Source organism: Enoplosus armatus, chromosome 3, assembly GCF_043641665.1.
Source record: "Enoplosus armatus isolate fEnoArm2 chromosome 3, fEnoArm2.hap1, whole genome shotgun sequence".
NCBI classification, from domain to species: domain Eukaryota; kingdom Metazoa; phylum Chordata; class Actinopteri; order Centrarchiformes; family Enoplosidae; genus Enoplosus; species Enoplosus armatus.
In genome coordinates, this window is record NC_092182.1 from 13765322 (window position 1) to 13782841 (window position 17520).

The 17520-nt window shown below is 39.0% G+C and overlaps 1 protein-coding gene across 1 annotated transcript; it reads right to left on the bottom strand.

The window, feature by feature from the left end:
• Positions 1-323: 323 nt before the first annotated feature.
• On the bottom strand, positions 324-14094 carry LOC139282438 (S-adenosylhomocysteine hydrolase-like protein 1). The gene is made up of 17 exons (XM_070902158.1): positions 13644-14094; positions 10278-10389; positions 9806-9949; positions 9326-9426; positions 8831-8933; positions 7994-8088; positions 7576-7682; positions 7363-7479; positions 6151-6214; positions 5758-5846; positions 5435-5505; positions 5142-5236; positions 4874-4972; positions 4308-4376; positions 3859-3937; positions 3396-3516; positions 324-3141 (listed from the first exon to the last, which is right to left on the bottom strand). The coding sequence occupies exons 1-17, from the start codon at positions 13821-13823 to the stop codon at positions 3135-3137; spliced, it is 1653 nt and encodes a 550-aa protein (XP_070758259.1). The 5' UTR covers positions 13824-14094; the 3' UTR covers positions 324-3134.
• Positions 14095-17520: the final 3426 nt, after the last annotated feature.

Sequence of the window (17520 nt, forward strand, 5' to 3'; positions counted from 1 at the left end):
CGACTGCATGACACCTCTGGCTGTCCATATTCATATTTCGTGTCATATTTAAGTGTCATAACTACTGCTTAAAAAAGGGGGAAACATTATATATGGCCTGTATTTTCTTTGTTGTTCAATTCTTGTGGTTATATATATATTTTATCATACTTAAGTTGGTACTTTTCTTAGTTCTTGATGGGCTAAAAGTTTCAGGGTCAGTGGCCCTGGGGTAATTGCCCACATTGCTATGACTGTATTTTATACTTATCAATACTTGTGACATGCAGGTTATAGGCAATACATTACATTTGTTAGATAGATAAAATCATATATCTGAGCCATTTTCAAATTCAAACAGCAGTTTATTAAAGGGAACTGTGCACAGAAATTGACAGGGTGTATACTGCTGAAATTGTGTCCTTCAAACTAAACTACAGATACAGTGTTGAAAATATAGGCCTACTTTATAGCTAATATATCATTTCCACATCAAAAACTTCAAACCAGCAACAGTGTACACCTGTCAAATCACAGTGGTATACTTATTTATTTCAATTGTACAAGAGTCAAGCTGTTTTCTCCAGTAATAACACATTCATTTGTCTCTATAATAAGAGTTCAAACTAGGATAAAATGACTGTTATGATTAGTTCAAACTAAAGGAATCCATTATAAAAAGGCATTTTCTATTATGAAAAGACCACTGTAAGTAATTTAAATGTCTGATTGTTACAAGAAATAAAACTAGGATGAAACATAGAGTAAAATCCATGTAAAAAGTACAACAGAATGTAAAATGTTGCCTATAATGTCTAAAACCGTTGTCATCCTACAGTAAGATGTGATGTGAAACACTGATTTAACAACATCCATCATTGCAGAAGAAAAACTGAGCATGTTTTGCTGCATAGCTATCACTGTATATTGCAGAGTAACAACCATGTTGGGCATTACCATACTTGGAGAAAACCACAGTTGTACATGTGAATATAAATTACTAAATGAGTCACAAGGTACTGTCAACTGACCAGTAACCATGGTTACAGCGTTCATCTTACTGACAATGATGTCCTCACTTAATGTCCTTGGCTCTAATGCCTTTAAAACTGCTAGTGCGAAGATGAACGCATAGTAGCATACTGTAGGCTGGAGTAAGTGACAAAAAAACAATAAAAAAGAAAACGGAAACATACAGGAATTACCTGTAACTCTGCAGATGAAATTTAAGATTGGTTTGGTTTGGTATGCAACAATGTTAACAAGGTGCCGAACCTTTGGCCAGGACAGTAATACTATCACGTGTTTGGAGTAAGATCGGCCCACAGAACACCAGCGTGAAATACAGCATGTTGAAGAAGAGCTTTAAATTCAGCTAGACACAACTACGACCTGCACACTACACAGTTTGAATTAAAAAAAGAATCACAGAACTAAATCAACAGATGTAGCCACAAATTAAAACAATATTACAAGTGAATATAGAGAAGTAAAAGTGGCATAATACGTTAGTGCATTTAACAAGCCTCACAATACAGTGCTTAAGCCTTTTGAGCAATAAAAACAAAACATTGTGTTATTAGAAAAGCTATAATACCACAAGCTAACACAGAAGGTGAAGCTAACACATCAGTCTATGTAAATGTGCTGACAGCAAAGCTTATTCATGTTTAGGCCCAGAGCATTTTGGATGTTTAACATTATTTTTCTGCTGTTAAAATCTTCAATAGAAAAACAGACATCCTCTTGTGTTAAACAAGATCAGAGTCCTGTGACGACATCTAACAATAAACATAATGTGGCGCTTCAGCAAATACCATTATGAAATCAGCCTATTAGAGGCTGTTGCATATACAGCACTAACATACTGTATGTAACACTGTCCAACATGTAGTCTGTGCCTTGTGTAAGCTTTACACAGAATATACAAAGCTGCAGATGACTTGCAGATGATTTTGATTGAGTATCAAAATCTCTAAACCTATTTTACAGTCCTACTGTAAATAATAATTTCATGAGAATGACAGTGAGACTAGATACAGATACTAAATTCAGAGAGTGCTGATGTGGTAAAAATATATTTACAAATACTTTGAGATATCTGAATGCCCTGAGGTGCAGATACTATTCTTAACAGACACCAAAACCTCATAAACGGACACATCTTTTGAAGAAAATAAATGCCAAGCTCCCTTCTTATGTTTGCAATAGTTAAATTCCTTTTGCTGCCCAGATCTGCTGAAGGTTAGCAGTAATGTGGATGGTACTACAGAGGACATTTCTTCTGCATCTTGTGGATGGAATGTATTAAGTAAGAGAGTGCTGCCACATTAAAGCAGAAAGAAAACTTTAAAGCTGCATCAAGCGATTTCTGACCACTAGGGGGCAGAAAGACAAAACACAGACCTGATTTACAATGAGATTATCATATATTGTTATGGCTCATTTGTAAGCAAACAATTGCCTACTTAAACACCCAGAAGACACACAGCAACATCTAATTGGAGTCAAATTTCTGATCACCTGATAGATTTAAGTCCAATATTCACTGGCCTTTTAGCTCTGATTTGGTCCACCTACTCCTGAGAAAAACATTTGGATCTTGACTTTCTTCACCAGCCAGGAGTTTACTTCGGTTTCACACGGGAGGTTGTTGAAAGAGCCAAAACACGAAGCTAACAGTGGCTAAAAAGCTCAGTGAGATTCAGAGTTTTGTGGGTTTGGAATTTCAAGTGACCCATTAGCATTACATGGAGGAAGTATCACTTAGTGGAGGTTTAACTGATTTCCCAACAAACCATTAGCATTTCACAACAACTGTAACCCCTCACTGTCACAGTCATTTGGCACAATATATATCGATATTGACCTAGGAGTCAGCAAGTATGGAAAATAAATATCTCACCTAACAGCAGATATAAGTGTTGTGGTCACACTGACTTTTCATAGCCAGCTGGGCGCCATTTTGTCATGTGCAGTTGTGTAGGAGGGAGCAAGAGAAGAGAAACTTGCCGTGGCCAGTAAAATACAACTACATATAAGCTGTGCATCCTGTGTAGAATATAAAATACAATATACATAAATCTTGCTTTAGGGATGGCTGATTTTGTGTACCGTCCACATTCAGTTGTGTTGAGGTGTGGTTCCCCTGCAGACTAATACCTGTAAATACCAAGAACAAGTTTAGTTAGGAAATGCTAAATAGCTAAATGAAAACGCTATTTTCATATTATACCTCTGTGTATGTGTGTGTAATTACAGCTACTCAAATATTAAGGTTTAGTATCAAGTGTTCTAATCTGGGATATCAATTTTGACATTTTATAGACTAAACAATAATAAACCATATGTTAATTATGAGCTTTTAGCTTTATAGTTGCAACACTATTCTGTCATCACACTTGGCAGAATTGTACCTGTAGTAGTTGGGTTTAAAAGGGCCGTTCTTATTCAGGCCCAGGTATTTTGCCTGCTCATCAGAAAGCTCTGTCAGGTGGGCATCAAAAGTGGCCAGATGCAGACTGGCGACATATTCATCTGAAATACACAGATACGTTTTAATAACAAAGAGATACGCACACATATACACAAGGCTCAACACAGGAAATCAGTTTATATCTGCTGGGTAGAACTATACTGAAAGGTCACAGCCCGACTTAGAATCCCAGTTTCAGCGCCACCATCACCAGAGGGCATGAGTGCGTTCAGAGAAGAAGATTTTCAATTTCCATCTTAAACATGTAATCTCAAAACTTACGTGCAAGGCAGACTGAGGAATAAATCAATTCACACACTCCAGTGCTGCGGCCCAGACATGAGTAATGTTACTTTGAACAATTAAATACTAAAAGTCAAGGTTAAGTATCTATATATCCTCACCCATCTTCTTGGGAAGCAAGTAAACATCCTGCTTGTATCGTCCCTCAGGAGCATTGTACAGCTCTATAAGGGCCAGGGCCTGCAAACAAATATGCATCAATAATACTGTTGAAAATGGACGCACATTATGAATAATAACAGATCTATGAAGAGAAGCAGCGTGTTGTTGCGAGTGTACTGTATACTATGAAATGCCATTATGTCCTCCACTTGCAGGAATCTATTTCATCTTATTGAAAAAAAGCTCAGCTCATAAACCTTCTGTTTATCTCTGGTGTTTTATTACTGATGACATCTGCAGGTCAGGTCATGAGCCTATGATGACTAAATAACAATAGCAAATGGAAAAGCACACTCTGTTATCTGCAGTGGACAGCAGCAATAACTACCGTGTGTCTTTGGCTGCTGTATAGCTTATTGCAGGCTGCTTGGTAGTATCAACATGTTACCTGTGTGGTGGCTGTGATGGACAGGACAAAGGTGGGGACAGTAGAGCAGCTGAGGTTAAGGAGACGTCCCTAGGGAAGAAAACAACATGTCATCAAGAGCATGAGCTTTAAAAAGCCACCTTGCATTGAAACATGTTGCTGTGTTCTTCACAAGCAAAAAGTTGAGACTGGTCAAGCACCAACTTATTGAAGTAAATAGTAGAAAAGGTGAAGCGAAGTAAAGGCAGTATTGTTATAAAAATGTGACTTAAACAATAAATCCCATCAATGATTTATTACAAAGTTCCCATAATCCACTGCTTTAGTGCAATTTTTTTAATACAACATCTCACAAAGAAAGACTGGATTGCTGTATGTTGAATAAATAGCGCATGTCATTTGTTTACTGCTATATTTGTTGTTGTTGTGTTTCAATTGCTTAAAATTAAGTCAAGTGAACCAATATTATTTGTTTTCCTCAAATGAGACTAACACAGACTAATAATGAAACTTCAGACCTGAAATCACATAAATCACATGCCTGACATCAGTATGTATTTATTACACATAGCAAGGCGTACGGTTACCTCAGCCAGAAGGATAACTCTCTTGCCATCAGGCCAAATGACGTGATCCACCTGAGAGCGCACTCTCTCCCAGGTCAGCTCAGGGGTCCGAAGGCTTGCCTGCAAGAGATGAGACTCAGTCACCTTCACCTTCTCTATGATAGTTCAACACAATGTGACTGACTGGCCTCTGTTCGAACATATTTATGCACACTGGTTAAAAAAATTGGGGCATCTTAAATATACATTAAATCAGTCTAGATTGAACTCATTGTAAGCACTAGTTTACCACATCAATCTCAGTATTGGAGTGGCCCATGTTGCAGACAATAGAGCCGTTTTTCATTCGGTCCAGCTGGTCTCTGGTCACCACATTCTTGTTCCCTACAGAAAGACACAGTCATTCACTTTCAATCAGCACACATCCTCTGCCACGCAGGACATCATTAACACAGAGCCCTAAAGAGCAGTGCAAAGGACCATGAACTAAAAAAGTATTTATTATGTCAGGCAGGTATAGATTGAAAGGCTATAATCCCACACCAGTGCATCCCAATGCAACCAGCATGGTGTCAAAGTTACCAGTGCATGTGATGATGACATCAACCTGGCGAATGACCTCATTCAGCTTGACCACCCTGAATCCGTCCATGCTGTTGGCACACAAGAGAAACAAGAGGTTCAGCCGCAACGAGGACAGTGACTGAAAGGAAAATATCAATTATATATTGACGAGCTGTTGGGTTATTGTCGAGTGTTTGAGTTTAAGCTAAACATTAGCCATCTCATCATATTTAACGAAACTTGCTCTGTTATGTTATCCATACTGCTGTCTGTTCTATCACTATATTTTTGACGCTCAACACATTCAGCGTGGCGATCATCCCACTTTGCGTTTTCCTCACCAGGCCTGCAGGGCACAGATGGGATCGATCTCTGTCACACAGACGATGGCTCCCAGAGCTTTCAGAGCAGCACAACAACCTTTTCCAACCTGCAAAGACAAGATGATATACTGTATGACCAGCAGAGTTACATATCATCACCCTGACCTTAACAAAGAAATGACACTTTGTATTTAAACACAAGCCATCATCAAAACCAAGGCTCTAGGTATTGAACAGGACAAGCCTACTTATCTCAGTCCCCTGCCATCTTTGATTCTTTACCATCATTTAGAGTCAACAGTCAGACACTATTATATGTTCAAAGTCCTGTAAATATTGTACAATGAAATGTGATGACAGTCAGGAATATTTTCCTTAGTGTGTAATGTTAATGTTCAAGAAGCATCTCACCTCGCCGTACCCACATACGACCACCTGTTTGCCTCCGAACATGACATCTGTGGTTCTCTTCAAGCTTGAGACGTTTGAAACAAAATTAGCACATTTTGAAGAAGTGAAAAACTGCTAATCTTAATACTGATATACACTAAAAAGTTGCCCCACAACAAAAAACATTCACTATCCTAAATAGCCTTTTCAAGTGATGTGTTTTCTGTGACAGTATACATTTCTACAGTTCTGGATAATATGACACGTCTATGGAATAATAATAATAATAAAGTTCTGCTTTTAACAAAACACATCATTAATTTTCTTAAACATCCCTGTACAATAAGTCTGATGATGCCAACATTCAGTGTCATAACTCATAATGGAACACCTGCTACAAGACATCAGTGTACTTTGCAGATAATTATTCAGAAGGAACAGCAATAAATTACGAGTGGTGAGTGTAGAACGCACTGACTCGATGCAGAGATGTGCAGACGTTGTTAAAGAGTACCAGACTGTTTATACGCTGCCGTGGTGATAATTAACAGGAAGGTAATAAATGCAACGGTTATGTTCTCAGGCTGTCCTGAGACTTAGCGCGTAAAAGAAGAGTATTACAGGGGCAACAGCTTTTTAAAAAGCTATTGAGGTGATATGTGAATTTGATCTTTATAGGCCAGGCGCGCTGAGATGGAAACAATGTTTTCTGACCTTTATGTCACTCTGGTGTTGCAGTACATCGGTAGTTCTGATGTTAGGCATGTGGCAGCTGATGACACACTCAGGAGTCAAGGAAAAGTAATGTTACTCTTTCTTTGAACAGCTGAACTAGACTGTGGATTGCTAATATTAATTATTTACACATTGATAGAACTAGGGGAAAAATAAAACACTACTGCAACTTGAATGTGTTGATGAGTTCATGGGAAACTCCAGGAACTTGAACAGCGTAGCCAAGTTCACAGCTGAGCCAATGTTCCAGTTGGCATTGATTTTAAGCCTCATCTCATCAGTTTCTGAGTGTATTAAACTCCAGATTATTTCCACGATATAAGAAAAGGCCTTTGTTGGATGTTTGTTAGACGTTTGTTTCAAACCTTACTTGTCACTGTAAAGCTGTCCAATATACAAATGGTGTAGTGTTTCAACATCAGTTTTAATAATAACTTATTAATTATGTTATTGTTCAGCCTTCAAACAACCAGATACCTCAAACTCAAGCTTACTCACCCGTCCAGGATCGACTCTCTGCAGCAGTACAGGTTGTCAAACTTCTGCTTTGTCACAGAGTCATTTACATTCATAGCAGGAACACACAGTTTTCCAGCTTTAGACAGCTGATACAACCTGGAGAGAGGAAGGTAGAAGCCTCATGTTGGTGCATGTTGCTGTGGGCGTGCCACTAGATATTTTATAGGAAGTGTATATCTAGCAGTAAATTACCTGTGAACCCCAGTGACGCTCTCCTCTACAATGCCCCTGATCTTCTTGAACACATTGGGGTATTTCTTGTACATCCAGTGCGTCAAGTCTCCTCCATCATCAAGAATCTAACAGATAAGAGAAAAAAAATGTCTTTATGAACATGAATAAGTAAAGAGACGGTCCTAACACAGAATGATATATATTTACGTATAAATCGCTATTAATAGTAATAATTTGAAAAGAAGGGCTGCTCCTCTGGTGTTTTTATGGGTGTTTGAGGCATTTGTTTGCCTATATATGCAAATTCCTTGTAATGTATGTTACTTGGCAATAAACAGTTTCTGATTCTGATTCTGATTCTGATTATATCATTCACATATCAAAGTCTATTGCTAAATAAACTCACAAAGGTAAAAAAAGAAACCTTTCCACATACCATGTTAGGCTGCCAACCCTCTGCGTTGACACAGCGGTCGATACACCACCAGAAATCGTCCTCAGACTCCCCTTTCCAGGCAAACACAGCCACACCTGAAACATAACAGATGGGGAATATCTTATATTACATCACAATCCCATGTCTGTCCACCATCTTATTCGTTCAGTCCAGATTGATGAGCAAAACAGAAATGAATGACTGAATGAGGGCAATCTGGTGCAAAATTCTTAGCATGAAAATAATTATACATTAAATATTTGTGAACATGTCATTTATAGAATTGTTCAGCAGTGGCAGACATTTGTGCTTTACGTGCCCTATAGCTGAATTAGTTTTTTTCCCCAAATAAAACAGCTCAGCATGCAGCAGACTATGAACAGCAATAAATTACTGAACAGTAGACACAAACTCAACCCACCCTCCCAAACAAATGCATGAGCGACTCCTAATTCTGTTGTAACCCCCTCAGCTTGTCAGATCATGAAAGGTCTACTGTGGAAATTTAGTACATACTTGAACCATCACATAGCAACCACAGATAAAGGGCTTGCGTAGTGCTGTTGCTTCACTAAATGGCAAATCTGATGTGTTCCCATTACCTCTGCAGGGATGAATTTTCAAGCAGAAATTTCCAAACAGTATCCCTGGCACTAAAAGACTCGAGATGCTCACATGGCAAAGCACACCTCTGCTCTTATGAAAACACCTTACACTCATCATACAGCCTGTTAAAAACATATTATTGTTTTGTCTAACACCTCAGTGTTAGCAAGGGGCAACAACAGCGTCCACTACCTCTATTCAAAATTATTCTTCACCTTCTCTGCTGCTTACCGGTCTCTGACAGAGCAGCAGCCACTTCATTCTGTGTAGAGTAGATGTTACATGCAGTCCAGCGGCACTGAGCCCCAAGAGCCACCAGAGTCTCGATCAGCACCTGACGACACACAAGGAAAAGGTCAAACGAGATGAAATGATATGCCATCTATTGGTGACCAGTGTGTTATTCAATAACACTGAAGGTTACAGTGAACCAGGTCTGTATTGTGTCTGCCACACTGTTTGATCACCTGTTTGTTGAGTTTTCCATGAAAAACAGCCAATTGTGTATTTCATGGAAATACAGACTCCACTGCACTTTAATCATTTAAGACTCAGGTAATACAAGAGTTGGCGTTAAATTATTTTAAAAAGTCCAGTTTTATAGAGAGTAAGTGGCACTGAAACTGTGAATAAAATTGACCTAAAATCCTATCCTGATTAAGAGGCACTGTCACACTGCAGCCTTTGCTTGGATCGTTGAAGCTCAAAGTCAGAGAGAAGTCTTACTGCAGTCTGAGCAGTGATGTGAGTGCAGCCCACAATTTTGGCACCTGCCAGTGGTTTCTCACTCTGTGCCCTCTTCCTGAGAGATATCAGCGCTGACATATCTGAAAACAAGAGAGCGTAAATAAGGATGTGTGAGGAGGCGGCAATGCAGACGATGCAGAAGACTTTCACAAAACTCAAACTTTGTTCTTCTTGGCAGCAATTGACTAAAAATTAAGCAGAAATATAACTAATTCTATAGTTGGATAAACACACTTTCCTTTTCTTGATTACGTTAACTTTTTTAAATGTGTGGTGATGTGGTGTAATTGGTAGTCAGGTTTTATTTCTTTACTCAGATCAAATGAAATCAGAGTGCTAGCTGAAAGAGCAGTAATTACTCAATAGACAACAATTACATACCTGAATAACGCTTGGTTTAAATATGACAGATGTCTTTTAGATTAATTGGACAACATGTGTGTCCACGCCGTGTCCTACCTTGTTCTGCAATCTCGATCTCACGTCTGCCAAATTCAGCCTGTTTGATGTTCTTGACGCAGAAGTTACTGCTGCCCTTGGAGTTGACCTGAGTTTTGTCCCGTGGTGAGGTCTCATCGTCAGAGCTGTCCGTGTAGGACGCAGCTGTAAAGGAAATCAGGTTTTCTCTCTTCAAATTAAAGCCACAGAGGAGTAAACAATTGAAGCAAGACTGTATGAGCATTCGAACAGAGTTCAATGCAGTTAAAGGCTTGCTTCTTTATTTAAGGAAATAAAATGTGATGAGGAAATAGAAAAATAAACATTGCCAGACTACATTACTAGAGTTTTTAACAAATAGTAAGACATCTCTCTTCACCTCACTTGCCACACTCGAACACTCAGTTAACATATCTAACACAGCGTGAATATCCTTTTCTAATCAAAGAAACACTGGTGCACACATGTATATATGGATGTTTCTCCTTCTTACCGGAGCTGTAGCTGTCTGTGGACGACTGAGAGATGGAGCGGGACAGGGAGCGGCGGCCTGCCTTGGTGGGGAACCTGCTGAACTCCTGCTTGTCCTCCACAAACTGGATTTGCTGATATAAAAAATGTTACACGCTGTGAATGTCATGCTTTCATATATGATTTAAACTGAAGCTATTTCAAATGGATACAAATCTAGCCATAAAACAAAGCCAATTTAAAAACTGGATACTCCTTCCTTCTTTATGTAGAAATGGCAGTTGGACTGTTTTTATTTTTGTCTTGCTGGAGGTCTTGTTTATATGGCTTCAGCCTTGACCAGATATGGATTGAGTTCTTTGCTAAAAAACACTTTGGCAACATGATAATCCTCCTCAAACTAGTGAGCTTATTTTGTTGTATTGACAAAAATAGATATCTGGCTGCAGATCAACAGGCAGCCATCAAGACAGATGTTACCAAATTAAGCTGCCAAAAACATTTTTTTGAGGGGGGGGGGGGCATCATACTCATGCTTGTGTAATGATTGTGAACCCTCAGTTTAGCACACCCTTGTTGCACTCCCAAAACCTCCAGACAGAGAAAAACACACAAAATACACACAGCTCTCCAGCTTGAAGTCAGCTAATTAACAGTACTGCATTTCCAACCCTATTTTTGTTGTTCGTGCCGAGCTTTGTGCCTGGTCAGCTAACTTTTTATCACCGCAGTAACCAGAACATTTTTGTCGACAGGGATTTTGCATGCATCAGAGCAATATGAGATCGTGAGAAAAAAACCCTCTAGGGGCTGTAACGTTATCTTCTCACACGCAAAGAAGTGAGTCCAGGTATGGAGAAGGGGACGGGCAGATCTCTACACCTCAGCAGTTTTTCCTTTTCTTTACTAAGGCAGGTGAGATTTTCAACTGTGTTTTGGGGGGTCTTAGCAAAGATTTAAAAAATAAGAGTCTACAGAGTATACAGAATCAGAGCATGTGGAGATTGGATTAGCCGTTAATAAGTCAGCCTAGAGTGCGAGCAAGACGTCATTCCCATTGTTAATATCATTCCGTCTCATTCTCTACATCTCTGAATGAGAGCCAGGTTCTTCGTCCTGATACAGTCGGTCTCTAGTTTCTCGGTTCAAGCCTGGTACTGAAAACCCTCCACATACCAGTGGAAATAACACGGCAACAAAGAACAATGTGAAGCTGTTTTCTTGAGATTAAGGTGACAAGACACCACATATCTTCCCCCCGGACAGGATGGGCGGGTTGCAGGGTCCCAAAGCCAGACTGATACTGACTGACTGATACCGGTCCCCTCAGATTTGAATAAGAGCCGTGTTAAATATTCGATTAATTCACTGCATTACAAAGTGCTTCTTACAGACTCCAGGACGAGGTGTTATAACCGCTGATGACTGGGTTGAATGTAACGGCTGAATGCATTTGATGTTCTTTGTTTTATAAAAGCTGGCGAAGTGGGTTTTCATGTATTTATATGTTTTATGTACATTATGTTTAAGTTGGTGTGTGTTTTATGTTACTTTACTAAAGTTAAAGTTGAGAGTTGAAGTTGACTAATATAATATTTTACTGTACTTTTCCTTTCCTACAGTATTTGTTATTCACTCGCTGACATTGTTTTGTTTCTAAATGCCCATCAAAGAGATTACTGGGACAAATATGATTAGAGGGAGCATGACTGATAAAAGTGGCTACAGTTTTACATAACTGTCTCTCTAGAACAACAACCACACAAAACCCCATACTTAACCATGATCTCCAACCTCATTTGCTTGCATAATCATTTGTAAGCTTGCAACTTAAATTAACCAGCAATGCCTAAATATTAACTACGGGACATAATCATTCAGCTGAACATCTGTAACATGACAAGTTAACATAAGCTAAACATTTCTGTGTCAAAATAAATGTCTTCCACTGGGTTTTGACCCTGGATCACTGAGGGCATAAACCACATGGACATAGCAAACAGTTCCTCTTTTCTACCCTCAAAATGGGCTGCAGCTACCTTTGACCTCACGTGACGGATGACAGTAGTCCACCAAACTTTGACAGAATTTTTTCTTGCTGTGTCTTACAAACAACTGTTTGCCGACTGCTGTAATGTTAAGTCCGTCCCAAAAAGAGAATGAGGATGTGAAACAATTGGTCTCTATAATGAGGCTACCAGGCTGACTAATAAATCTGGGCCTGAGAATGATAAGACTTTGCATTTGTCAGTTTCCTGGTCACAGTTGAGTTATTCATTCTGTTGCAAGTTTATTACACCTAGCTAAAACTAATGCAGTCTAATACAACAGTCTTGCAATAAATGCTACTTTCATGAAGGTTATAATGTTCAGTTTTTTTACTGTTTTGGAGAGGTGTTGATTTAATTGTGTGATCATTTTGGAAGCTGCAGTGTGGTGCTGTCACATTGTATTATGTTACACATAGAGGTGTTTCTGTTGCTGACCCATTTATATTAATGACGGTAGGCCAAATAACAGAACAACCTATCAGTATAACACAGTACAATTCAACAGCACCACAAACTGCAGCCTCCAAAATGACCACACAGTTGAATCGACATCTCTCACATACAGTTTCAACAAAAGCATGCAGCATGCCATCATGTAGAGTGTGCATTTTGTCCAAAACTGGTATTCATTTGTCCTCTCCAACCTAAATGAGGTGTGCAAATACTTTCCACTCTGAAGCCCAAAGAATTCAAGCTGCAACTCTTCCTTGTTCCTTGAGAGTGTCATTTAACATCCTCCTTTCGTAAGTGTTACATGGAGCAAATCGTTCTGTTGTTTCCTTGAGTTGGAGATATATATAAATATATATAAACTGTGAGGACCAAAAAGAGAAATTGAACTGAGCTCATTCTACACATGCCCGAGTGTCTCTTCTTACTACTTACTACTACACAAAAACTAATTTTTATAATCCCCTAATGCAAGTTTTGTAACATATATCACAAACAATATCAATCTGCCTGTTTCTTCAGTGTCACCACGTTCTTGTGTAGGAATAAGCTTTATTTTGCAACACTGATTAAGAGACAATCTCTGACTTATATTAACTATTATTGGTATATATTTTTCCTTTAAATGTAAATTCCTCAAAATGTGTAAAATGTATTCACCTTGCAAGTGGAGGGTTAAGATATAGGCTATTCCCTTTATTTACCAAAGAACAGGAGGATATTAGTTAACCTACTTAGTAAACTGTGAGCAGCAGTATAACCTAATGCAAACCCAATATCCAGAGGTAGGCTAACTGACCCCGTGCACTTAAATGATTATCAGACACAGATAAAGAAACATCAAATCTGTCAATATCCGCTAAGCATTAGCTCAGCTGAAGTCTTACCTTTTTAACTGGTTTGTGAGTGGGAACAGCGCTGAAGGCGGATGACAGCTCTCCCATGTTCATCTCGCTATTCTTGCTTACGGTCATGGCTGAATATTTTTCCGCAACGTTTTCGCTCTCCTTCACCTCTTTGCTCGCCTGTTTCACCTCCAACTTCGCCTCCCCGACCGGATCTGACATGTTGACGGTGGCTGTCTAACGCGAGCTACCTGGTCAGAAATACAACAGCCGTTGAGTCTTCTCTGGTTGCGACGTCAGACGCTAACGTTAATTATATCCGAGCGCTGCTAGCAGGCTACTCTGCTATATGGAGCGGAAGAGAGGCTTTCAAATTACGTACATGTAGAAACAGAAAGTAAACGCAATAATTGAGTAACTGTCTGCGTGTACTCCACTTTGATTTGGCGCTGACAGAATGTCGTTACGTTGTCTGTATGTTGCGTAGCGTGCAGCCGTGTTGAGTCCCTGCTGGCTCAGCTGTCACCTGGCTGAGTAACTTTGTGGGCGATAACCAAGAGACTGAGGGGGCGTCATATTTATACAGCTGCGTTCAGGGTAAGTGGGACAACTAAATTAACGAAAGATATTAACGGGCTTTTTGTATATTCTTTTTCCATTTCGGCTTAATTAAACGAGATAATTATCGCATATAGCACCGCATCTTGATTAATGTAGTCTATTCTGAAAGCAGCCAAACAAATGCAACTTTCTTTTAATTGCTTCATCCACCTGCAGTCCAACTAGGAAACGTCTACACAATCTGTACTAATTTGCATGCTGTTTTGTCAGTTAATAGTGTACTGCAATCATTAAAGATGTGTATTAACGGGTCCAATTTGAGCTCATGACAAAGAGACAGCAAAATATTTTTCCAAAGAAACGACTTTATTTTAAATCATTTTACTTTATTCCTTTCTATTTTACTTTACTGTTCATTGACATCCTCCACCCAGTAAAACTCACACATTTACATTGTGCATTGCTTTTGAGAGACATTAGTGTTCATTAAAAGCTCACACACGAATCAATCAATTATCATTGTGCACATTTACAACTTGCAATTAATTTATCGTTTTGACATTTTACCAGTGTGAAAGCTCAAAAGCAATGTTGTAGACCTCTGTATATGGGACTGGGACAGGGGTACAGAGTCGAAACAGTCAGTTCCCAGTTGTTATAAATGCAACATTAAGCTCATAGGCTCCTCATTCAACGCGCATGCTCCGTTTAACTGGCTTGAGCTTGCAAAATAAATACAACTATTTAAGTCTCCTGTCATGATCAGCGTGGCTGTGGAAGTAGATACGTCTGCATCAAATAATATGTAAGACACAGCCCTGTCTGACACTGCCAGTTCTCACTATGTTTGCTCTGTGCCAGTCAACCTGCAGTTCAAGTTACATTGTACATTATTACAACGTTTCATTGTTGTATAAAGGATAAAAAAAATGGTTCAGTAACATCCACACATGGTTGCTTCCCTGTGGGGTTGCAGTCTGTATGTATGTCTGAAACCTGACTGAAAAGACTTCAGACCCCATGGATAAACAGATTACTGGAAATGGGTGGACTGAAGTAAACTACCTCAAACCAAACTGAAAAGAATGAAGGTGTGACTGTTTAGTGAGTGACATCAGATGTGTCTGAGTCAAAATGTGCTGTTGGAATGTTGCATAGTGCAGCAACCTGAAAAAAGATAAAACCCAAAACCAAAAGAGAAAGAGAGTTTAGAGTTAGACTGACCAAGATAAGGGTTAGGGTTAGGGTGACATTCAGGCTATGATAGGATGAGTAGAGGTCACACACATCGTCCTTCATCGTGATTTAACTGTGCTCACTGGCACCCCCTCAACCCTGGCATGCACGCAGCCTTGCACAATACAAATTGTTATTATTCATGAAGGTGAGGTGAGGACATAGAGAGGTAAAAAGTCTTGAATTTGAATAAAATCCACAGAGTATCTCTCAACAGTATCTTCATCCATCACTTTGTGTTTCAGCTCTATTTTCAGGTTAAAGATGCTCAAAGATTGTTGTTGTGGTCCTGATCTGAAATGACTTATTGTGCATTATAAGCCCTTTATTCCACAGTGAATGTGTTTGATAGCTTGACATACTTTTATAGTATCAACACAGGCAACCTTTGCTCTCTGTAAGGCAGACTTTCCAATAGCATTGAATTTGTATTAGCAAACACTGGTGCTCTTTGATGCATTTCACATCCTAAGCAAATATGGAGGTGGTATGCAAAGTCAGGATTTAGATGTTACATTACGTACCTTTATTCTCCATACCTCATACCTGTCAGATTTTAGGGATATACAAGAGTAGGCCTACAACTAACAGATCCAGATTGGATGGAAACAGAATAATAGAGTTGAATGGCAAAATAAAGTCCAGTAATAATAAGAGCATGTAAATAATATGTGATGGCATACTACACCAATTCAGCCTTTAATTTCTCTCTTCTGAGAGTGGTCTACCAAAACCAGGCAATATGGTTTAAAAGTAAGATTGAAATGGTTATGTTTAACCATAAACCTTGAGTTGATTGAGTTTAGGTACATGTGTGAAAATGTATTTCTGATCTTGGTAATAGTGAGGGTTAGGTGTAAGCTGTAAGCTTGCTTTTTTGTAGTTTGACCACAAGTGTCATTTGTTCTGTAATAAAATGTCCAAGATATTTTTAACTTTTTACACACACCAAGACTATTATCAGACAACATGAACTCAGGAAAAGTTAGACATTTGTCCTCTTTGGTTCTACAGATCAACACAACATTCTCACTGGCATTGCATTTGATATCATGTTCCACACCATACACAGAACATACAGTGAGGATCTGCGACATGGACTAAGGACCACATGATCATCTGCATACATAATATGTTTCACTCGAGTATTACCAATCATGCACCCAGTTTTACAGGCTTTCAATTGCTTGGACGGATCATCAATATATAGATTAAAAAGACCTAGGATCAAAAATGTCCTCTTGTCTGACACCACTGCTAACCCCAAATGAGGCTGAGACACTATTGCCCCATTTTACTTGCATAATCTGGTGGGAACACCAGGAAACCAGAATTCTGACATAATGTGTTTGGGCACCCCTCTTTGACTCATTTTAACAAACAACTTTCTATGATTAACATGATCAAAACCATCAATAAAACACATAAGACTAACAATTTCCTTTAAGACATACTGTATATACACAAGTCAGTGCTATGTTTAGCTTTAAAACCAAACTGGTTATCTGTGGAGTTGATAAACTCATTTAATCTACCCAGCAGGATTCTTTCTAGGGCTTTTGACAGTATGCTGGCTAAAGCTATGGGCCTGTATTTATCTAGGTTGGATACTTTACCAGTTTTGCATGGTCTAAACCACTTGCTTTGTACTTGAGCACAGGCCCTTGTCTGGGTCTACCTGTCATAGTCCATGGTAAGTAGATGAATATTACTTAAGGATTTGTCTGTATGAGCATAATAGACAATGATGAGGGTTAACCAGTCCAGTGTGTTGACATTATTTCCATATGATCAGTCGTTGCTGCCCCATACAAAATGCTCATACACCCCAATGAAGCATGTGCATCAGCTGTACTAATACAATGGTCCAGCCATTATCTTGACAGAACTGAGCCAACTGATATGAGTTCCTGTCTGAGATATCCGCATCCATATCTCCCAATGATATATTATCCATATTGTGTAATTTCCCACCAGGGATAAATAGTATCAAGTATTTCTGTATCTGATATAAACTAGAAGACGTATTATCTTGAATAAATGAGTTGATCAAAGGCAAGCCTCATTCATTTCCTATTTCAAGTTCAATGCGTCGTTTACTTTTGTTCCACGGTTTGTGGAT

What these genes read in the sequence shown, in the direction of transcription:
- LOC139282438 (XM_070902158.1), bottom strand. Translation starts at nt 13,823, where the DNA reads ATGTCAGATCCGGTCGGGGAGGCGAAGTTGGAGGTGAAACAGGCGAGC. An exon ending in CTCACAAACCAGTTAAAAAG is followed by an intron (nt 10,390 to 13,643) that starts GTAAGACTTCAG and finishes TTTTTATATCAG; the next exon opens with CAAATCCAGTTTGTGGAGGA. An exon ending in TGCTGCTCTGTCAGAGACCG is followed by an intron (nt 8,089 to 8,830) that starts GTAAGCAGCAGA and finishes GTTATGTTTCAG; the next exon opens with GTGTGGCTGTGTTTGCCTGG.